General features: G+C 39.3%; 1 protein-coding gene across 1 annotated transcript in view; it reads left to right on the plus strand.

Annotated features, from left to right (window-relative positions):
- Positions 1–23,866, plus strand: part of plppr1 (phospholipid phosphatase related 1) — a 42,283-nt gene that overhangs the window by 15,944 nt on the left and 2,473 nt on the right. The window contains exons 2-6 of the mRNA XM_046860393.1: positions 3,544–3,632; positions 15,190–15,378; positions 21,113–21,245; positions 22,657–22,907; positions 23,352–23,528. Coding sequence (XP_046716349.1) covers positions 3,573–3,632; positions 15,190–15,378; positions 21,113–21,245; positions 22,657–22,907; positions 23,352–23,528 — 810 coding nt within the window. The 5' untranslated portion in view covers positions 3,544–3,572. The remainder of the gene's footprint in view (positions 1–3,543; positions 3,633–15,189; positions 15,379–21,112; positions 21,246–22,656; positions 22,908–23,351; positions 23,529–23,866) is intronic.

A 23,866-nucleotide genomic window follows, 5' to 3' on the forward strand; every position in this document is an offset into this window, starting at 1 on the left:
GGACTTTTCAAAAACCTCTCCCTTATTATGCCTACTTTAACTGTAAGTCATTTTAGTTCACTTTTTATATAGTGTTTTATAATATATTAATTATTATTAATAATTTATTAATAATAATTTATGATCAAATGTTAATTATTAATATAATTTAATTCAAATTGTTTTTATATTGTAGCCACAGAATTTGATCTTTTTGTAGTAATAAATACACAATTAACAAGAGAAAATATAAAATATTAATATAATTAATTATATTAAAAAGTCATTGTATGCCACATTTTAACAATTGGTAATCAACTATTATTAAAATCGTTAATATTATATTTAATTGATTTTTTATAATTTTATTCTTATAGTTCATAACTGTATTTTTACAAAATATAATAATATTTTGTGTAATAATTAATAATAATTAATAATCATTGTAAGGCAATAGTGTCAGTTTTGTTCCCCGTATCTGTTTATTGATGGTAAGAAATGACGGAGTCTCGCAACCTGATTACTAATTATTTATGCTGTTTTTCATCAGAACTGTTTAAAATAAATGTATACGAAAAGCCCTGGTCGACCAAACGTTTTCAGTAGTCCAGCTTTTTCTTGATTCTGCTTTAGAGTCTACTATTAAAGAGTAAACCGTGTAGGTGAATTGCTTAACATTGGACCAGTTAGCTTTGTTGGGTTATTTGCTGCGATATAAGTGATAAATCTTGTACCTTTAAGCTACATGTTAGTTTATATGGGCTTATGCTAACAGTGTGCTATAGTCATATTTCAATTCAATTAAATTTGCTTTATTATATGATTATAGAAATAGAGAAGAAGTAGCGTTTGACTGGACAGGCTAGTTTAAATGCGTAGTTGTCCTGAAGATTTCCAGAGAAAGAAAGTTTGAAATGAGCTTTATTGTAAAACTGTACACTGTGGGATTTCTGTAGAAATTAAGTACAACAGACATGCATTTATATTTTCTAACAGCTAGTTAAGTTTAGCATGTTTTGTATTCCTACTGAGGCTACAGAGCTACATAAATCCTCTCCATGCAGCTTGTTAGTATTTCCTTTTAGACATTAAGCATAAACGGAGGTGGCAGTCTTGATGAGCTTCAAATGATTTCATGCTTTTTTTATTTCAACAACGTTACGCATTGCGTTTCAGGGAAATTAGCTTGAAATTAGAAAGTTATAGAGCAGCATGGTAGAGCAGTAGGTAGCTTCAGGGTCCCTGGTATAATCCTGAGCTCAGTTTACTTTCATTTTCTTTGTAGATTTTTTCTCCATTCTATTAAAATTGTATAGCAATCTGGAAAATGCCCTGGGTGTCAATGTAGCTGGATTTCTGTCAGAAATTAGGTTTTGGCCATGTGTCTTTTCACCACTTTTTGACACCTCAGCTTTAAGAAGCTGTAAAACAATGGGTGTGTCGTTATAAATGCAGTCTGTCTACAAATGTCTAAAACATCGCTAAGTGTGTGTTTCCACGCACTCGTTGATTAAACCGTGGGTATTTAAATGCCATAGTGAAATAGAACATAAGCCTAATCTGAGTTCAGAGTGCAAACCAGTTGTGCGGACGCTTTACCAGTTTATTTCATGGTGGTTTCAAAAAACTAAGATCTTATAAGAATCTTCTTTGCTAATTGTCAGTTATCTGAATTGGGTTAAATGTATATGATGACTATATATGAAGGTAGCTGCTTGAAAACTAAGCTACAAGACCATCCATGTAGAACATTTGTCCATCGACCTCCATTTTACACCAGAAACTCAAGCTCGAAGTTTTGGATGTTGCTATGCTGCAAATCTAAACTTTTGGTGAACCTGAAAATTCGCATTATGTGAGGACGTGTGACTGGTACGGTTTTGATATTGATACATTACAGTGTGACCTCAAAAAAGAAATACAAGATGAAGAAAGTCTTGAATACAGCAGTGTCACAGCATCCCATTATATAGAGCACAGCTTCAACGTAGCTTTGTGCAGGTTTTCATGCTGAATATATTGTATTATTGTGAGTGCAGTTTGATTCTCGACAACGACTGAATGCATTTAGTGTCTTGTTTTTCTTAGAACAGCTTCACTTCCTGTGTTAGCATTATTAGCTGGAAAGGGGTGAGCTTATCTTACATACATTACAAGGTGGTTGATTTATGTGGTGCTCTGAGAGAGAAAATGATTTCTACATTATTGGCTGTGTAAAAGCAACCATCCAGCATCTCTAAATCTGCATCCAGCTTTTTCTTATCACCAGTGATACGTTATTATACATTGAAAAAACAAAGCGCTTTTGTTTGACTGTTTTTATTTCACTGGTTTTTTTGCTCCTGACTGACTAGAATTATGCAAAGCGGCGATTTTTCTTTCTGAACAGAATATGAGGGAGGAGTGAAGGGGCGTTAGAGTTTGTCTATAAAAAGAGCACAAACAAGCAGGATGTTACCACCAACAGTTTTTCCAAACAGAAACCCTAATACACTTGTGCCGAGGCCATATCATAACAATTCGTTCATTGTCATGTACGTGTTTTTGAGGTAATTTTACTGTACTTACGATGTTGGAACTTGAACAAAGTCTGTTCTGAACTACAACCCCAATTTCAAAACAGTTGGGACACTGTAAGAAATTAAAATAAAAAAAACAAATGTAATGATTTGCAAATCTCATATTTGATTTACAACAGAACATAGGAAACATATAAAATGTTTAAACTGAGGAACTCTATATATGGCTATATCTCCGACAGTATGGGAGTGTATTAGAGCCTGTGGAATAGCCTCCATCAATATATAATAGGTTTAAGAATTTTCCATCCAGAAAATGTCTTTTTTTGGAGAAAGACTTGCATATTTGAGTAAGATAATGCTAACTGCATACTGCATCGATTAAAATGACTTTGTAGTCGAAGAGACCAGGTACTGAACATGGTTCATCAAGAAGCAAAAAACACAACAAAGAAGACCCAGAACTGTTGAGCAGCTAGAATACTATCAAACACAAATGGGACAACATTCCTCTCCTAAAACTTCAGCAAGTGGTCTCCTCAGTTTCCAGATGTATACGGACAAAAGACGTGATGCTACACAGGTGGTAACTGTCCCAACTTTTAAAAAGACGTGTTGCAGCCATCAAAGTCGAAATTACCTTATTTCTTTTACGAAATTATATATAATCCCAGTTTAAACATTTGATATGTATTTTGCAAATACATTTTATACAGTGTTTTAACTTTTTTGTTGTTTATTTTTTATATATATTAAGGCTTGGGTGGGCTTTTAAACATTTGCCTGTGGTCTCTAAGCTTGGCAAGTCTTAGTAGGCACCAATTGCTTTTTCATTCAGTATTTACATGAAGAAATTCCTTATTTAATTAAACAGTGTCTTGTTGACAAATTCCTTCAGTCGTCCTGTCTGTTTCCTTCAATTCATCATCTCCTTTCTGCCTTTGGGCATTTTGTTGAACATCAATCATTGTCAGAATACCTTGTTATAGTTGTAGTCTGTGGTTTGTGCATTAATTTGACTGCATTTCCCCTTCTGTCCTTTCAGACCTCCATTGACGTGACCGTGTTGGGAAAATGGCCTCGGACAACATGCAGCGTAGTTACTCCATTATACCGTGCTTCATCTTCGTGGAGGTAAGGCCTTGTGTCTTGGTTTCAGCCAAGAGTTTTTTCAGTCAGTTGTGATTCAGGACTCGCTGCAGCTTTTTGAAAACCGTTGACTGAGACTGTTCACCATGCTGGATGGGCGTTTAATTAAAATTGGCGTCGAATCCCCTTGATCGCTGAGGACCAGCAACACTTCAAAGCTGCCTTTTCTTCGACACACTCGCTCTGCGTATATCACTTCTCAGGGTTTTTTTTCACGCCTGAAAACTCAAAGCTGTACGATGCTGATACAGTGCCATGCTTTTCTCACTTAGACCCATGCAAGGTCATGTTTAGCTCCCGCTGTGAGTAAGTTGCATGGATTGCATTTGGCAGTCTTTTGGATGTCTTTACATAGAAACACAGAGAGACACCCTGTCCCCTTTCTGACATTTCAGTTTATCATTGTATGGTCTCAGTTTTTTTACCACCTAGATAACTCCCCAGCTGTCAGGCTCTATTGATTTTTGTCTCTTTCTTCACCCTGGAGATAAACTGAGCTGCTTGACATTAGTCTTTCTGAACTGTCCGAGTGCAGTCTAACTTTGTGATGAGAACGTTTGGACTGAGCAACAACAGCAGGTTTTGTGTATGGGATCTTTGTTTCCGAGTGATATACATTTATAAATACGAATGCAAAGTAAAAAAAAATAGTAAATTGTAAACACACACTATACGGCCCAACGTATCACCCTGTAATAATACCCAACAATATTGTCATTGACAGTTGATTTTGGTGGGATGAGGAGGCCTGTGGTGCAAATGTGTTCAGTAGGGTTGAGGTCAGGGCTTTGTGCAGGACTCTTGAGTTCTTCTAATCCAACTTTGGCAAACCTTGACTTTATGGAGCTTGCTTTGTGCACAATAGCATTGTCATGCTGGAACATGTTTGGGCATCTTAGTGTGATGGAAACAAAGCCATTTTATACAATTGTGTGCTTTGTGGCAACAGTTCGGTTCACATATGGATATGACTGTTAGACTTCCACCAGAAAGCTGCATTTCTTGCGGATCATGGGAAGAGCAAAAGTACAACTTAATTATTACAGAACGAACTAATGAACGAACAAACGATAGATAGATAGATAGATAGATAGATAGATAGATAGATAGATAGATAGATAGATAGATAGATAGATAGATAGATAGATAGATAGATAGATAGATAGATAGATAGATAGATAGATAGATAGATAGATATTGCCATTGCATAGTACAGGTACACAGCAACGAAATGCAGTATAGCCTCTACCACAAGTGCAAATATTAGCAATTGTGCAAACTGACAAGTGCAGATAAATCTATAAATATATGTACAGTAAATAAATATAAAGGCTCTGGCATTTAAAGATGTGCAGAAGCTGTTAATAAGTACATAAATGATATATTGTAAGTAAATTATTTATATAAGAAATACATATGTTGATGTTATGAGGATATTAGCACACAGGTAGTAACTGACCTGTCTTATATTTGCTATACAACTGTCTTAAAACTCACCCATGCTACTTTCAACTCTGAAATGAGCAAAAATCTGCCAAGTAACCTTATAAAAATTTTTATTATTGCCTGAGATTTTCATTTTTGGTGCCTGGTTTTGAAGATGTAAAAATAAATATAAAAGCATAAAAGACACCCGTGTGATGTCGTGTAAGGAGGTTTCCATTGCAGACAGTTACAGAAGGAACTAACACACTGAGGCATCTCGCTGAAGTGCTTCTAACGCTGTGAAAACTACAGCTGCGTTTTGCTTTCACAGACTGACAAAATGGTTGTGCATTTCTTCATCCGCTCGTCTTCATCTGTCTGTTCTATTCCCCGTGCTGCTTAAATACTGGAGCTCTGAAAATGAAGGCAGAATAATAGCATAGCGAACACTGACAGAATGATTGCTAATTTCTTCTTGCAGTTGTTGTGTTTAGTTTACAATGTAAGAAAGACATGGTTGGGTGTTCAAATCCCTGCCACAGCAATCTGCCAGTTTTATAAAAAAAAAAAAAAAAACAAAAAAACCCAAAACAAAACAGTACTGAATCATAAAAATTCGCTAATTGGAATAAATATATTAATGAATCAATATAATTATATAATTAATTAATTATAATTAATAAATGTAATATAGTGCTGCAGTGCACTTTATGTGGCGAGTACAATGACATTAGGCCTTAGCTCTGTGTTCTGTTATGTAGCTCTACACTGAGTGATGTAGCTCTATGTTGTTTTATGTAGCTCTACACTGAGTGATGTAGCTCTGTGTTCTGTTATGTAGCTCTACACTAAGTGATGTAGCTCTGTGTTCTGTTATGTAGCTCTACACTGAGTGATGCAGCTCTGTGTTCTGTTATGTAGCTCTACACTGAGTGATGCAGCTGTGTTCTGTTATGTAGCTCTACACTGAGTGATGTAGCTCTATGTTGTTTTATGTAGCACCAGTGTTTTGGAGGAACATTGTCTCATTTCACTGTGTACTACGTCAGTTATATATAGTTGAAATGGCAATTAAAGCTTCACTGAAACAGCACGTGGTGTCAGTGATTCGCCTCTAGAGGCCGCTCTCGTAACCACAGCGTACCTTCTTAGCTGTTCTAGCAACGGACGCAACCTGGAAAAACTTATCAGTATGGATTTTTCCGATAGCTGAAAGTTCCAGCAATCAACTATCAGTGCCGATTAATAGGCAAACCGAATGGGTCCACCTCTAGTCCTGGTAGTGGTTTATTAGCCTTTCTGACGAGGAGGTCTGACAAGAATGGCCTGAGTAGTTTGAACTGACCAAAACACAGCACTGGATACATACAAGGAGATGTTTTGATGGTTTCTGTGATTGGATTTGTGTTTATTTGCAGACATGGATTGCATCCAAAGCAGTTTTCTGCTGTTTTGCATGCTACATTTACACATACATTAATTTAATCTTTGGAAATTGTCTGTATTATACAGTTGTTTCTGAAGTGAAGGTGTTCCTGCTTGAAGCACTGGGTGGCTCAGCTCACATTCAGCAAATAAGGAAATGGATCATGGAAATGGACTTTTCTGTCTTCATACCTATTTGTTTCCAGCAAGTGGCAGTTTAACTTCTCTCATCTTTGCCATGTTGCTGGATCACGTCCACGCCTAGTTGTTTTATCACATTTCACGTCTGGAAGTCGCCTCCTCTAGCTGAAAATTAATGGCCTTGTTTTTGTTCTAATCATTATTTTCTGGTTGAGTCACTGTATGTGTGTGTGTGTGTGTGTGTGTGTGTGTGTGTGTGTGTTGCTTTTACGATGCGTTTTTCTTTGCTCAACACAGTTGTAGAGAGCTGCTCATTTGAGTTATTGTAGCTCTTCTGTAAGCTCAGACATTTTCCCGTGCTCATGAACAACCAGGCATGTCCTTCTGCAGAACAGGCTGCAATTTTATTTTGTCCAACCCATCTGACATCAATACCCATGCCATGATAGAGATACTGGGCTCATGTTTTCTCCTCACACAGATAGAAAGGCGGATGGATATCATTCCTGAGTAAAATTTTGATGATTGATGTGAAGAGTAACTGCAACTCTTTAAGCGTTTCTGCATGATTTCATGCATTGTGTTGTTGACTGGACAAATGCATGTCCTTCATAGGTGATATGGTTATAGTTATAGCATGAATTCTTCAGCAGTTTGAGACACAGGAGCTCGTGTTGGATCGGAACCACACGGACCAGCCTTCGCTCCACACATTCATCAATGAGCCTCGGCCGCCCACGACCCTGTCTATATATATCTATATATATGGTATCCTGGTCTATATGTGTGATCTCTATATGTAAATTTTATTCTGTAAAGATTTATTAATGTATATGGCTCTGGTCTGAAACACATGTCTGGAGCTACATTTCCCGGCTGGTCATGAAAACTGAAGAAAGTTACGGTTCTTCTATACTGGCACATTCATGGCCCAAAGAAGGTCATTCAGAAAGCAAAGACGTACTTAACACTGCAATGCAGTTTAGGTTGATACATTGCTTACCAACTAAAATTGGATGATATTTAAATTTGTATGCTTCTGAATCCTCCCTGCCATGAAGTGACCTCCTCACTGAAGCCTGAGCAATATGGTACCATATGTTCACTCCATTCTCCTCCTGAGCTGATCCACTCAGCTGGAATTGGAAGATGTCCATTTCCGTGCGCTTCTCTTTCTAATTCGGTCGAAGGGCCTAAAACTGAGAGGAGCTCAGCAGTGGATGCACCATCCTCAGAAAACTGTTAATTGCATGTTATTTATTTCTTTAACAAGTACTAGCAGCTCAGTGGATTAGTGACGATCGACAGAGTTCAATCCTGGAGCTTAAAGATGACATTGTGACTGCTGATCAAGTCCTAGAGTGTTTTTCCTCAGATTCCACAGATCCCTGCTGATATGTGTGTAAGCTAGGGATTTATTTGATTTTTTTTGCACCTGAGGATGATGACACTTCTACCCACCATCTCTGGCTTTTTCAGCCCTGGCCTGTAAAAGAGCACTGACTAAACAGCCATTTCTATAAATAAATGTAAAAAAAAAAATGCAGCAAACTGCTGACTGTTCTAGGCAGCATTTACAGCCTCTGTCACCAGCCTACCTGAGCCATCTGTTATTGCCTGTTTCAGACGGCTTGCAGTGGAACCGAACCGTAGTACATAAGATAGCTAGATATATTGGATAAATTGGGAGCTGATTTCAGTGCTTGCTCTTGCAATTTCCTCTTGAGGATCCGTGTTTGGGGTTTCAAGGCTTCTTTGTGGCCAGTGGTAGCTCAGTGATTGAGATGTTGGACTTCTGGACGGGAGGTCATGAGTTGAATTTTGGCACGGCTAAACTTCCATTTATCCCATGATACCTTTTAATGTTTTAAAGCCACGATTTATAGATCACACAAAGACACACACAAAAAAAAAAAGAGAGACATTTTAGATCAATAAACCTAAAAGAAAATCTAATAAAATAACTACAGAAAGACCACACAGGACAGGATTTGCATTTCACATGTTGGCAAATTAAATGATATCAGCTAACTTGGCTAAATCATGGAAAGTTTAATCTGTCACAGGTTTATTCATTCATGTTAAAACAATTATTAAAAGTTCTTTATTTTTACATTTTTCTTTACAGCATTGTCATTATGACTGTATAATAACTTATTTGGACAAAACCGGTAGTTCCTTTTTAATGCAGCATTGTGTAGAGAACAAGGGTTCACTTTACCTGTACTACAGTTTCAGTGGAAAACCATTTCACTTCATCCTATAGTGTCTGAAGCCTGTAGGGAAGTGGTAGCTCATTGGATAAGATGTTGGACTTCTGATCAGAAGATCATGGGTTCAGTTCTCAGCACTACCACCAAGCTGCCAATGCTGGTTTTCTTAAACTCAGCTGTAAAACTTAGATAATTGCGAGTCGCTTTGGATGAGGACGTATGCCAAATGATGTCCCTTATGTCATTAACTAATGTATAAAGGTGGTTTATTCAGTGTGTCTGTGAAGATTCTCAGGTCATTCAGGTACAGTTCTCTAGAAGTTGATTTAAACTGACTTCTATCTGATTGGATCGAAACACATTACTACTCATCATCAGTCTTAAGAAAGTTGGCAGGATTCCACAAATTTGTATCCTACTGGGCTTTTCTGGTCAATGTGTGTATAAGTCTAGATCTTCTCAGGATGGATGAAAGGATAGGAAACAGATCTCCACCTGGATGTAGATGGCCTCCTTCACTCTTTTCTCAAACCATCTGTCTTCTCTGTCCAATATGTGCACCTTTTTCATCCTCAAAATATCCTTCAGATGCAGGTACACAGCTGATTCTGGTCTTGAGGTGTTGCTTCTTCTGTGTTGGTACAACCTCCTATGTAGTGGTTGTTTTTTCTCTTCAATGTAGAGCTCTGGACACCCTTCACTGGACTGGACTGGATAAATAGCATTGTTTTTGTGTGTGGACTTTGGTGTGGACGAGTCTATTAGTCAAACTTTTAAAATGGATACTGGACAAATAAAAAAACCCACAACACTCCAAGTAAAACTGTAGTGAATTTTTGTAATAAAATTCAATACAGTTTTACATGGAGTGTTGTGGGGTTTTTTATTTGTCCAGTATCCATTTTAAAAGTTTGAACAGCTGATCAATCGTGTATCGGCAAATACGATTCAACCCCGGAATCCGAATTGGGAAAATCCACTATCGGTCGACCTCTAATATACGATGGTATTTTAATTGTTTATCCGCTGGTTGCTTTGTGTGCATTATGTCATTTTACACACACACACACACACACACACACACACACACACACACACACACACACACACACACACCTACTTACTATAGTTAAATAACTGCAGCAAGGTGATTGATGGCGGAGTGTGTAGACGTCCTCTTCAGTGTTCCCAATTGACCGTCTTTTACGATACTCCTAGGTCTCGGACTGACATCTGCGCCTGTTGTTACACAGGATGTATTTTATATGGAATCTCGGTGATTTTGTTGGAACCTTGTAGGCTGCTGTAAAATAATTCACAGCTTCTTTTGCAATCCTCAATGTCAAGTTTAAGACAGTAAGCCCGTGTCAGCGTGTGCGCCGTTTGTTATTTAACCCAAACAGGGGATTTAAATAACATGAACACAGAGAGAAAGAGATTATGCCCAAATCCTGTAATCCACAAGGAATAAATTCACATTTCGAGTTTAATATCAGGATCAAACAAGCGACATGGCGGTGCATCGGGTATCAGTGTTACATTACGGCTCCCGGGTCCATGATTCGGTCCTGATCTTGATTTATTGTACGTATGTGGAGAGATTTGCAGGTTCTTCCTCTGCATATGGGAGCTTTCTCAGTGTTTTCAGGTTTCGTCCTATTCCTGGCCAGTAGACAAGCTTTGTGTGCCAAGTGCCCACTAGGTGCTCTGTGTGTGTGTGTGTGTGTGTGTGTGTGTGTGTGTGTGTGTGTGTGTACACGATGCCCCATGAGAATGCCCTGTCCAGTTTGTGCTCCTCAATTCGATTCGAATGATTTGATTTGATTCGATTTAATTGAATTCAATTCAACAAACTTTCTTTTAACGTTGGACATTGTCTCAAAGCAGCTTCACAGAGATAAAGAGGTTATAAAGTTGTATAAGTTTAGTGCCTATGGACTTGTTCCTTATAACTCTAAGTTTATTCCTAACAAGTGATCAAGTGGCGACTGTCGTGAGGAAAAGCACCCTGAGAAGGCATGAGAAAGAAACCTTGAGAGGAACCAGACTCAAAAGGGAACCCATCCTCATCACCGAATATCCATTCCTTACAGATCCATCATTGTTGACGTGTACTGTTCTTAGTAAGCTTTTAAATGCAGGACTGTTTATGCAAACTGTGGTCCTGAGCCATTGTAGCATACTGTGATATTGGTGACGGTCCAAATCCATCCTCGTCCTCAAAGCTTCCTTTTGTGACACGTAAAAGCCAAATTCTGCATCATTTCAAAGATCGGCTTTACTCATTTTACGTCCCAGGGCAGCGTAAAAACAAGAAGGTGAACAGGAAGTCATGCTCCTGCCTCTGCAGAAATTTGATGTCACTTCCACCCACACAGCTCAGTCAATTGAGCTCTTTTGGATACCTGGCCATGGAGTCTGAATTTTCCAGTGATGTTGTGAACACTTTTGGTACTTGGAAACCCTGAAGCCTGATTTTGAGCATTAATTTTGTGATGTTGAACTAAAACAGTATATGAAAAAGTTCTCCTAGATTAGATCCAAATTGTACCTGGAAACAGACAGACGTGTGAAGTGATTGAATAAAAGAGGAAATGAGCAGTGCCTGTCATCACTGTCTACACAGCTTATAACTAGATCAGCCTGACAATACTATACATCAATCAGACATAAGATTATGACATTATAAGTGGTGGATAACACTAATCTCTTCATCATGGCACCTGTTAGTGGGTGGATTTATTTATTAGGCAGCAAGTGAACATTTTGTCCTCAAAGTTGATTTTCGAAGCAGAAAAAATGAGTGTTAGGATTTGAGTGAGTGTGACGTCTAGACGTCTGGGTCAGAGTGTCTCCAAAACTGCAGCTATTGTGGGATGTACCTGGTCTGCAGTGGTCAGAATCTATCAAAAGTGCTCCAATGAAGGAACAGTGGTCCTATCCAACAGAGGAGATCCTGTAGCTGAAGAAGTTCATGATGTTGATGCTCGAAGGACAAAAGGGGACCAACACAATATTAGGCAGTTAGTCATAACAGCTGACCCTTGAACTCTACAGATGCTTTTGCCATGATGCCGTTCCTAATCCTGTTTCTAATCTGTATATACAATTTGATCTCATTTATTCCAAAATTATTCATGTAAAGCATTACTCCAGGAGCTCAGCAGGTGTGCATGAGTGTGTGTTGTGTGTTGTGAAGGTGTGTGAGGTGTTGCTTTTGTGTTCACACGGCTGTCTCTCTCTTCACCGCTTGTTACAGTCGAGCTGTTTGGCCTGAAACAGCTGCGCCGAGTGAATTATTTATCTCTGAACCTGCACCCAGCCCCACATAGCCCTGAGCTGTGGTCCTCACCCTCCAGACATCGTTATAGACATGTGCTCACCGGTGTGTATGCCAAACACAGACAGAGAAACGGAGGAAATGATTAATTGGTGCGATGATGGATTGGATGTGCTTCTGTGTGTCATTATTAGCTGCTGACATTGCAGTTAATTCTGAACTAGGTTTTAACCGGGAACATCCATGGCTGGATATTTTTCCTCGTACAGTTTTGTGGATATAAACTTTCATAGTCATGCCATGTGTTAACTCGATCTTTTGTGCTCTTAGCATTTATTTCTTTTTCTACTGTTACATTTCTGTCTTTGGGCAACTACTGACCCCTGCTGGAAGAAAATATACTGCTCCGTCTTTCTCTTTCTTACTACCTCTCTTGCAGGCACACACACACACACACACACACACACACACACACACACACAATAAATTGCGTTAGCAAGTGAGGCTCTGGATGCATATAATTCTCCACCATAAAACTGCCTGTATAAAACACACCATCCCTGTTTTCATTCCACACCATCTGCTGGTTGTATCTCCATGTACACCACGGTTATGAGAAAGCTCTCCTGTGAATCGCCGGAGCTGCAATAAACAATAATTACTAACATATTTTTTAGAGTAATTTATGAATACAGTGTATTGTTAAGGAATTTGTGTTTAATATGAGCAGTGATGGATGAAGTAGTTGAGTTAAAGTAGAGATCCGATCCTTCAGTTTTGTGGGAACAGTTTGGAAAAGAACCACATATTGCAGGAAAGGGAAGGTGTCCCAATACTTTTGGAAATACAGTGTATTAAATAACATTACCCATTAAATAATAATTCTTCAAATTATCCTATCTAATTGGCGAAATTTCCAGCATTGTAGCTAAAACATCATTATAAAAACATCGGTTGTGAGAGTTAATGACTTTGCTTATATCTGGCATCCGATTTGCATTCACACCTCCATCTACACTCACACACTTCAAATGTGTCTCCAGGTTGGAAATCTGATTTGCTGTGTCGTGAGTAATTAGAGAAAGAATGGGCTTCTAACACTCGAGCACAGTGTGTAGGTTATGACTAGACCCATCACAATCATGAGATTATTATACACCGATCAGCCATAACATTCGAAGCACCACCAAAACAGCTGTAATGTTTTAGTGCAAGATTGAAGTGGAGCAAAATACTACACGCAGCACATTTTCTTCCTCCTTGTCCACCAGTGTGTATCGTCGACATGGTGGTGAGATCATGTCACGGCCCTCACCTACACGATTTCATCAGACGTGCTCCGGCAGACACGTTGACGCTGATGCAAACGCTAAACACGCGTTTCAGTTTCTGCTGCCGGGATTTAGCATGTTGGAAATATTGGGTGAAATCCGACACGTCCTGTACAACCCTGACAGTTAAAGGCAACTTTTTTCAGACATTCAGATGACTTGACAGCTGCATTTCCTGTAGTGTGAGTATCAGGATTAGATCCAAAAACATACAGTAATGTTAATTCAGGAAAATGGTTTTGTGGTAGCTATAAATCTGATTGGTCTAGACTTTTTTAAGGAGATCTGAGACTCATTTTAGTCACGTTGTATGATCTTGGCTTGGACTGTTATTAGGCCATAAATCTGTGACGCTTTGTTTTTTCATCCCTATGCCAATAGACGGTTTTCCGTACTTCAGGAACGTTGTCTTGGTTTCTTTGTTAGTGCAATACCTCAAGAACAGGTTTGGGCCTCCTAGTTGAAGTAAAGGACACATTTGATATACTATTGCATACCTTCAACTTTTGGTAACAGTTTGGAGAAGAAGCACCTGAAAAATCAGCTGTCCCAATACTTTTGACAGGCACAAGTGCAGATACATGCAGTGCTGTACAGCGTCAGCCTGAGGTAGTTTTGCTTTAGAATTGCTAATATTTAATAAATATTTATATATAAGGGATAATACAGGTATATTAACAGTAATGTAGGCAGATGAAGATGTTCTGGTTTCAGACCCGAATGGTCCTGAGGGAGGAAACTCCTCCTCATTCTCTTTGTGTTGGTCTTTAGGGAGCGGAAACTCTTCAGTGACTTCAAGACAGAGAATAGTCTATTGTTTAAAGGATGAGGTCCTTTACCATCTCCTGGTTGTGTTCCAGCACCACTTAATGTAGACGGACTGCAAGTCTGCATTGATCAGAACAGGGTGAATCTGGTTGATGGCATCAGGGTCAGTTTTTTATTTTTATCTCCAAGAGCTTCATTCCTGTTTAAAGTCTATTTTAGGTAGATGTGAGGTACTAAAAGAAAAAGTCTGAATGACCTGGTGTCAGTGTTTTAGCGCATGTTTTTCAACCAGGGTTGTTTAAGATCATTCAGATCTTCAGACATGTAGCATTAGAGCACAATCAGGGATTTCTGAGCCGGTGATTATATAAACACAGGTGATAATAAGGTACTTGTTCGTATTCTACCTAAAGAAAAAGTGCTGAAACAGTGGACAGATGAACAAATGGAGTCAGGCAGCGAACAGAGCTTTTTGATTTATGCCCAGACTGCTGCTGCTGGTGATGCGGCGCTCAGCTGCCGGTGATGATGTACTACTTGTCCGGTGAGAAACAGGCAGTGAACAGAATACTGCAGCTGATTTTCCTCCATCGGGCAACCTGAGAACTTCCCTCATAAGCGGTTGCATTTATATCTTCTGTGGTATAAAGATGAAGAGGAATGTTCCCTTTTTATATTTATTTCAGTTCGTTCTATTTTTAAATTGTTTGTTGTTCCAGTTAGAATCGGGGGTTCAGGCTGGAGGGACAGGAGAAGTTTTGCTCTTATTTGCTCGGTTGTTCTGTGCATTTCAGAAAGTGAACTTCTTCAGCATCCTGCAGATAAAGCTTTTTTAGAGCGGAAAAAGAGGAAGGGAAGAAGAATGCAAACGAAAAAGGATTGCAGATGTGTCTGAGTGAAATACAGATGTATGATATGAAAGTAACGGACGTGTCTTGTGCTGTGTTTTTTCTCTCCAGCTGGTCATCATGGCAGGAACAGTACTGCTGGCCTACTACTTTGAGTGCACCGATTTATTTGGCATCCACATCCAGGGCTTCTTCTGCAATGACGCCGAGCTCATGAAGCCCTACCCTGGCGTCGAGGAGAACAGTTTTATCCCTCCGCTCATCCTATACTGTGTGGTTGCAGCGGCTCCCACCACCATTGTAAGTAAAATCCTAATAAGTCGAGACTGAAACACACATGCACTACAGGATTTCATCACAAGAGGGCGCTAAGTGATCAGTATAGGTGAATAAAAAAAACACGACGCAATGAAATGACTTAATTAAGTTAATTTTCCACAGTGGAATTTTTCCCAGCTTTTTTTTTTTATCATACACACATATACACCGTATGGACAAAAGTTTTGGGACACCTACATTTTCTTTCTATATATGGTTTTAAGAGGTGGAAGGAGTAATCAAATATTCTACTCAAGTAAAAGTAGTTACTTCGATAAAATTGTACAAGTAAAGTTCTATTTTATTATATATTTATTATTAAAGATAAATTATATTTACTCAGAGTAAAATTGCAGTTACTATTTTTTAACAGCAGGGGGCAGTAGATTCTAGTGCAGTTCAAAAGGGCAGCAAGATATAAATCTCAAACTAGTTGTTTTTAATCGAAGGAACACCGTTACAAATTAAAGGGCAATTAAAAAAGTTGAGTTGAAAAAATTATTTTATAATGTAATTTACGATAATGTTGAAATCTCAAATACAGCTTCAGAATTCAGACTCACACACTGCATCACCGGCGTCTGTCCCGTCTGTCCATCTTTCTTTCTTGTGAGATCGATCAGTGCAGTAGTTTCTGGGGCGTGTTTTTTTTATCTCCTTGCATTATTTTGATTTATATTTCTTTACTCCATAAGGGATATGATTTCAATTGTAGTTAAGTGCAACACCAAACAAAAACATACTTAAGTAAAAGTAAAATTATGATTGTTCTTCTCCATGCTGTTCCCAGTGTCTGAGAAAAACAAATGTATAGAATGTTTCCCTTCACTTGACCCATGTTTTATTGGTGAGCGAATGTTTCTCGTTGCCTTCCAAATACTGACCCATATTTTTTGTTCAGTTGAATCCTGACCGTGTAAAACACGGCAGCTGTGAAGGAGCATGTCATTGGCTGTATCTATTGAAAGATGGCTTTTAGTGAAGACTTCACGTTCTCAGCCTGAAGAGAGTGAAACTAATTCTGATTCTGTATGAACATACGGTTTAGTACGAATTGAAGGATCCAGTTTAAGATGAACTGGTACTGGACGGTCCAGATGTACAATATCTGAACACCAAATTCCATAAAAGTTGGGAAAATGTAAACTGTAAATAAGATCAGAATGCAGTGATGTGGGTATAAAACTGTATTTTATTCACAATACAACATAGAAAACATATCACATGGGGATGATGTACTCCAAATCATTGGGACTGGAATAAAAGGCTGGAAAGTAAATGTTGGAGCTGGAGGAACATTTTGAAAATAATTAGGCTAATTGGCCTCATTACAGGTCAGTAACATGACTGGGTATGTAAAGAGAATCTCAGAGAGGCAGAGGTTCACAAATTGCGTCTATAAATTGAACGATTTCCGAGAAATTTTCCCCAACATCAGATTGCAAATACTTTAAATATCTCATCAGCTATTTAAGGCCAATAATCAATATTGGATGCCTGTGATTAAAACAGTCATGATTCTGTAATGGAAATCGCTGCATGGGCTCAGAAACACCTCTAGATATCACCGTGAACACGGTTTGCCGTCTGCAAACGCAGGATAAATCTCTGTAATGAAAAGAAGAAGCCACACGTGAGCATGATCCGGATCTGCCAAAGTGGAAAACGCTTCAGTAGTCAGATGAATTAAAATTAGAATTTTTTTTAATGGAAACCATCGATGTCTTCCGGACTAAAGAGGAGTGGGACCAACCTGAGAAACCCCAAACCCTTTTGAGACGTGTTACGGCCACCGATCTTCAAAATTACCTCAGATTTTCTTTAAAATGGAACATTTGAACATTTGTTTTCTATCTTCTATTATGAATAAAATAAGGGTTTATTCGATTTGTAAAATCACTCATTCTGTTATTGTGTTGTTGCGTCACTGAACGAAACCTTGTGGTGAATGGAATCACAATATTCAAGCCAATGGGGTGATTTTCAATTTTCACCGCTTCACAATTCTACTGAATTCTGTAATTTGATTGGTCAAGTGTCCATTTTTTTTTTTTTTTGTAACTGCAGCTCCCGCTGTTCGGTGTAAACTTTAAACTGTAACGACTTATTCACAAGGTCAGCTTGATTTTGTGAAGCTTTCTATAAGGTAATAATTGTAAGTACTGTTACAAAATGAAATGTAATGATACGAACGATAAAAAAGAAAGTATGATGCCATTATTTTATCATTGGCACATCATTTTTTCCCCCTTGTGTTTTATTCCTTATATAACTAAACCTTGCATCTTATTCATGATCATCTTTTTTAACATAAAAAACACCATTTTGAAACACGATACACAATCCTGTTTAAAATTCCTATCATCTGAGGCGTTTTATTTTATAAGTCTGAGCTGATGAAATGAGTTTGCATTAGGAGCATCATGTGCTGCCCTCCAGAATAAAACATGCTTCAAATCCAAACTGGCCTGCAGGTGATTTCTCCACTCGCTTGGACTATTTTGCTGTTCTGTTCCTCTTGGTCACAGGTGGTGACCTTCTTCCTGATAGCTGCACAATCTCTCAGAGAAACTTCTGGAAAGTGCCAGACAGTGGCTTCACATATTGGTGAGATGTTCTGATGGAGAGAATACAGTCAGATGGGATATTTGGTTGGTTGGTGGAATCCACAGAAATGGCAAAGTCTTCAAACATGGATACTGAAAAGATTGATTTTTACCCCCACATTTTAAAGATTTATTTGTATTATTGAGTTTAATGTGTTTATTGTGTTTATATTAAGCGCATGGTTTTATTGTGTGCAGTGAAAATTTATTTAAATCAGAGAAACATTTCTGTCCAAATTTCACCTTTAAACCTTTTCAGTCGAAACCTGTTGCTGCTGAAGCTGGTGTTGTTTCTGTTGGTGGTGTTTGTGCTGGTGTTGTTTTTGTTGTTGCTGCTGTTCTTGTTGCTAGTGCTATTGCTGGTATTGTTTTTGTTGTAGGTGGTTTTCTTGTTGTTGCAGCTGTTGTAGGTGGTGTTCTTGTTGTTGCAGCTGTTGCAGCTGTTGTTAGTCTTGTTGTTTTTGGTGTTGCAGTTGTTGTAGGTGGTGTTCTTGGTGTTGCAGCTGTTGTTAGTCTTGTTGTTCTTGTTGTTGCAGCTGTTGGCGGTGGTGTTCTTGTTGTTGAAGCTGTTGTTAGTCTTGTTGTTCTTGTTGTTGCAGTTGTTGTAGGTGGTGTTCTTGTTGCAGCTGTTGTTAGTCTTGTTCTTGTTGTTTTAGTTGTTGTAGGTGGTGTTCTTGGTGTTGCAGCTGTTGTTCCTTTGTTGCAGCTGTTGTTAGTCTTGGTTTTTAGTGTTGCAGTTGTTGTAGGTGGTGTTCTTGGTGTTGCAGCTGTTGTTAGTCTTGTTGTTCTTGTTGTTGCAGCTGTTGTTAGTCTTGTTATTCTTGGTGTTGCAGTTGTTGTAGGTGGTGTTCTTGGTGTTGCAGCTGTTGTTAGTCTTGTTGTTCTTGTTGTTGCAGCTGTTGTAGGTGGTGTTCTTGGTGTTGCAGCTGTTGTTAGTCTTGTTGTTCTTGTTGTTGCAGCTGTTGTAGGTGGTGTTCTTGGTGTTGCAGCTGTTGTTAGTCTTGTTCTTGGTGTTGCAGTTGTTGTAGGTGGTGTTCTTGGTGTTGCAGCTGTTGTTAGTCTTGTTGTTCTTGTTGTTGCAGCTGTTGTTAGTCTTGTTGTTCTTGTTGTTGCAGCTGTTATTAGTCTTGTTGTTCTTGTTGTTGCAGCAGTTGTTGTAGGTGGTGTTCTTGGTGTTGCAGCTGTTGTTAGTCTTGTTGTTGCAGCTGTTGTAGGTGGTGTTCTTGGTGTTGCAGCTGTTGTTAGTCTTGTTGTTCTTGTTGTTGCAGCTGTTGTTAGTCTTGTTATTCTTGTTGTTGCAGCTGTTAGTCTTGTTATTCTTGGTGTTGCAGTTGTTGTAGGTGGTGTTCTTGGTGTTGCAGCTGTTGTTAGTCTTGTTGTTCTTGTTGTTGCAGCTGTTGTAGGTGGTGTTCTTGGTGTTGCAGCTGTTGTTAGTCTTGTTGTTCTTGTTGTTGCAGTTGTTGTAGGTGGTGTTCTTGGTGTTGCAGCTGTTGTTAGTCTTGTTCTTGGTGTTGCAGTTGTTGTAGGTGGTGTTCTTGGTGTTGCAGCTGTTGTTAGTCTTGTTGTTCTTGTTGTTGCAGCTGTTGTTAGTCTTGTTGTTCTTGTTGTTGCAGCTGTTATTAGTCTTGTTGTTCTTGTTGTTGCAGCAGTTGTTGTAGGTGGTGTTCTTGGTGTTGCAGCTGTTGTTAGTCTTGTTGTTCTTGGTGTTGCAGTTGTTGTAGGTGGTGTTCTTGGTGTTGCAGCTGTTGTTAGTCTTGTTGTTCTTGTTGTTGCAGCTGTTGTTAGTCTTGTTATTCTTGTTGTTGCAGCTGTTGTTAGTCTTGTTGTTCTTGTTGCAGCTGTTGTAGGTGGTGTTCTTGTTGTTGCAGCTGTTGTTAGTCTTGTTATTCTTGGTGTTGCAGTTGTTGTAGGTGGTGTTCTTGGTGTTGCAGCTGTTGTTAGTCTTGTTGTTCTTGTTGTTGCAGCTGTTGTAGGTGGTGTTCTTGGTGTTGCAGCTGTTGTTAGTCTTGTTGTTCTTGTTGTTGCAGCTGTTGTAGGTGGTGTTCTTGGTGTTGCAGCTGTTGTTAGTCTTGTTCTTGTTGTTGCAGCTGTTGTTAGTCTTGTTCTTGTTGTTGCAGCTGCTGTTAGTCTTGTTGTTCTTGTTGTTGCAGCTGTTGTAGGTGGTGTTCTTGTTGTTGCAGCTGTTGTTAGTCTTGTTATTCTTGGTGTTGCAGTTGTTGTAGGTGGTATTCTTGGTGTTGCAGCTGTTGTTAGTCTTGTTGATTCAGTTGTTGTAGGTGGTGTTCTTGGTGTTGCAGCTGTTGTTAGTCTTGTTGTTCTTGTTGTTGCAGCTGTTGTTAGTCTTGTTGTTCTTGTTGTTGCAGCTGCTGTTAGTCTTGTTATTCTTGGTGTTGCAGTTGTTGTAGGTGGTGTTCTTGGTGTTGCAGTTGTTGATGTTGATGTTTACTCAGAGTTTAGTTGTAAAGGAAGCCTTAGGATGCTGTTTAAACAAACAAAAAAATATATTCAGCACTATTCTGAAAAGTTAAGGATTACACCACCTGAGACCTCGCAGCAGTATTGTTCTCTTTCTGGCTTTTGGCGTATCCATGTGCAGTGAAACCCACATTATTTTAGAAAAGTATTCAAAACCATGAAAAAACAAATAACACAGGATTCTAGTTTATTTTTTATTGTAAAAAAAAAAAAAACATGTCTGATTGATCATTTTTAAAACCTTATTTCTATACTACATTCTTTCCCCACATAAACAAATGCATTTGTAAACACGCATTTTTTCAAGGAGTCTCCACTGTCAGCATGTTGCACCTGTCGAAAGTAAAGTTTAATTTAAAGCTGTAGGATTTCTTCAGTCTACAGTACAGAAGGGTTTGCATTTCCTTTGATAACGTTACAACCTGAAATAAAACTAAATTGTGCTATCAACAATGACATTGAAATGACCCCGATTGGTAAATTGCTGCAAAAGAATCGAACACTGACCAGTCATTGATGACTTTCCCATCCTCCGAACATCATGTCAGGCCATGAGATGATGACGAAAAGCTGCTTCAATATTCCGCAAATATATATTTAATTTCTCGGTGGTTGTTGTTCTCATTTGTGTGCAGATCTTTATTGGTGAAATCTCCATGTACATGATGAAATCCACAAGAGAGGCTCTCATTGCCCAGGAGAAGATGATTGTTACTGGAGAATGTTGCTACCTGAATCCACTCATTCGCAGGATCATCAGGTTTATCGGTGAGTCTCTTGAGTCTCTTGGTGTTTGATGAGCTCCATTTTTTTATTTTATTACATACTACAAAAAGAAGACAGAAAGGCTTGACCTTTGACATTCCTCTGCTCTGTGATCCTACGTTCTTCTGACAGGGTTTACAGGACGGGTGACGTAAAAGCGAACAACCGTTTCCTAAAATATCATTACTATTAAAAACATACTGACCTTCAGTATAATCTGTAAAAAATTCCAGTTTTTTTTTTCCATCTTGAGGAACACTGAGGGCTCGTTTTTTGATGTGGCTTCAACTCTTCAAAAACCCTCCATCTCGTGTCTGTCTGAGAGAGCGTAGTCCTGCAGCATTGCTTGACCCTGATGCATAATTCAGAAGAGACTCTGATAATGATGCCCACTGAGGCCTGGTATTGCAATGATGTGGACCATTGTATTCAATTCATTTTCGCTCGCTGTGCGAAGACACGAGGACTTCTTGAGCGTTTCGTTCCACCCGCCCCTCCCTCTCTTCGCTTGTTGGTCTCTTTCTCTAGAGGTCCTAGTCATTAGCCGTCTATCTTCAAGCCCATTGGCAGCCAGCGAGAAGCTCCAGCGTCTGTATCACGTCTTTTATAGATCCAAGGCAGATAGATAATCGCATCATGTTTTTGCAGACGGCAGAAAAAAAAAGGGTAGAAACATCCTTTGATGCTGTGAGGAAATTTTATTTGTCATCTAAATCAGTGGTTCCCAACCCTCTGGGCCGTGGACCAGCACCGCTCCGTGGGTCAATTGGTACCGGGCCGCACAGAGAGAACGCATTAATTACATTATTTACGCTTTACTAATTATCTGATTCTGAAAGGTTTTATTTTGGAAAATGACCGGATTCTCTTCACCACATCTGTCTATGACTCACTCTTGATGCATGTCATGATGCCTCAGTCACATGTCTTTCCTCCGTCCACTACCTTCTTAAAGGGGCTCCGACCGCTAACACATAATACATTACTGCTAAATTCAAACCCCCAAGAGAGCAAAATGAACAAAAAACAACACTGTTGGATTCACGTTTGTTATTATATTTAGAAAATACCATGCCGGTCGTATCATTTTATTTTGTTGTATTTATCCGCCACACCTTAAAGGCCGGTCCGTGAAAATATTGTCCGACATTAAACCGGTCCTTGGCGTAAAAAAGGTTGTGGACCGCTTCACTAAATGATCCAAATCAATCCAAAAATATTGGGTGCTTGTAAAGTATAGATTTCTCAAAACCAGCATCTGATGAAAATAGAAAATCCACAAAGGGGGACAAAAAAAAAATCCCTCTCTGTGTTTGCTTCCAAGAAACTCTAATCTGTTTTGGCCGTGTCACTCGAATCCTGATTGAGAGCAGCGAGACTAAATGAACGTTTCTGGCATTTCCCCCTACCGCAGGTGTGTTTGCGTTCGGCCTGTTTGCGACCGACATCTTCGTGAACGCTGGGCAAGTGGTGACAGGAAGCCTGGCACCGTACTTCCTGACCGTCTGCCAGCCAAATTACACAGGCACCGAGTGCCGCCTCAACCACCAGTTCATCTCCAACGGCAACATCTGCACAGGGAACCGGGTGGTGGTGGAGCAAGCCAGGAGATCCTTTCCATCTAAAGACGCCTCGCTCAGCGTCTACTCTGCGGTCTACGTCACTGTAAGTGTCTCTCGTCTCTGCTTCTTTTATCGTGTGACTCAAACCTCATAGTTGTTACAATTCACACAATGCTACTGAGTTCAAATCTGATTCGTTGGAAAATCTTAGTGGTTAAGGCATTGGACATTGGATCTGAAGATCGTGAGTTTAAATCCCACCCACACCAAGATGCACGTCTCTGAGCAAGACCCTTATGGTGTTTGCTGTTTACAGTAGCAGAGAGAATAGAGAATCCTCCATGGTGTGTATGCATCATGAAAGTGGTAGCTCAGTGCTTTAGTAAGGTTGAAAGGTTGTGAGTTCAAATCCCACCACCACTAACAGGCCCTTGAGCTAAGCCCTGAACCCCTAATGTTGTATAAATGAAATAAATGTAAGTTGCTCTGGAACATGCCATAAATGTAAACGTGTGTGAGTTTGTGAATATGTGAACGTGTGTTTCAGATGTACATCACGAGCACCATCAGGACAAAGAGCAGCCGTCTGGCAAAGCCGGTGTTGTGTCTGGGGACGCTGTGTGCTGCGTTCCTTACAGGGCTGAAGCGGGTGTCGGAGTATCGAAATCACTGCTCGGATGTCGTGGCTGGATTCATCCTGGGAGCCTCCATCGCTCTGTTTTTGGTAAGTCTGATCCTTAATTCATGCCTGCAGATGGCGCTATTCTCAATATCTATTGTGTGTGACACTTTAAAATTTACGCACAGACTTTTGGCTGCATGCCTCATTCTTATCGGACTCATCTGTCATAAATAGATTGTAATTGGATTGGTATTGGTAGGGATTGGTAGTGTACGTGCTTCTTTTTGGACATCCCTATTCCACATGTAGTGCCTATTTGCTGTTAGAATGAGCTCCACTCTTCTGGGAAGATGTTCCACTAGATTTTGTGGAGGTTTAGCTACAAGGGTGTTAGTAATGTCAGGTACTGATGTAGGTGAGAAGGTGAGGAGGCCTGGGGT

The sequence above is a fragment of the Silurus meridionalis genome, chromosome 11 (genome assembly GCF_014805685.1).
Source record: "Silurus meridionalis isolate SWU-2019-XX chromosome 11, ASM1480568v1, whole genome shotgun sequence".
NCBI classification, from domain to species: Eukaryota; Metazoa; Chordata; class Actinopteri; order Siluriformes; family Siluridae; genus Silurus; species Silurus meridionalis.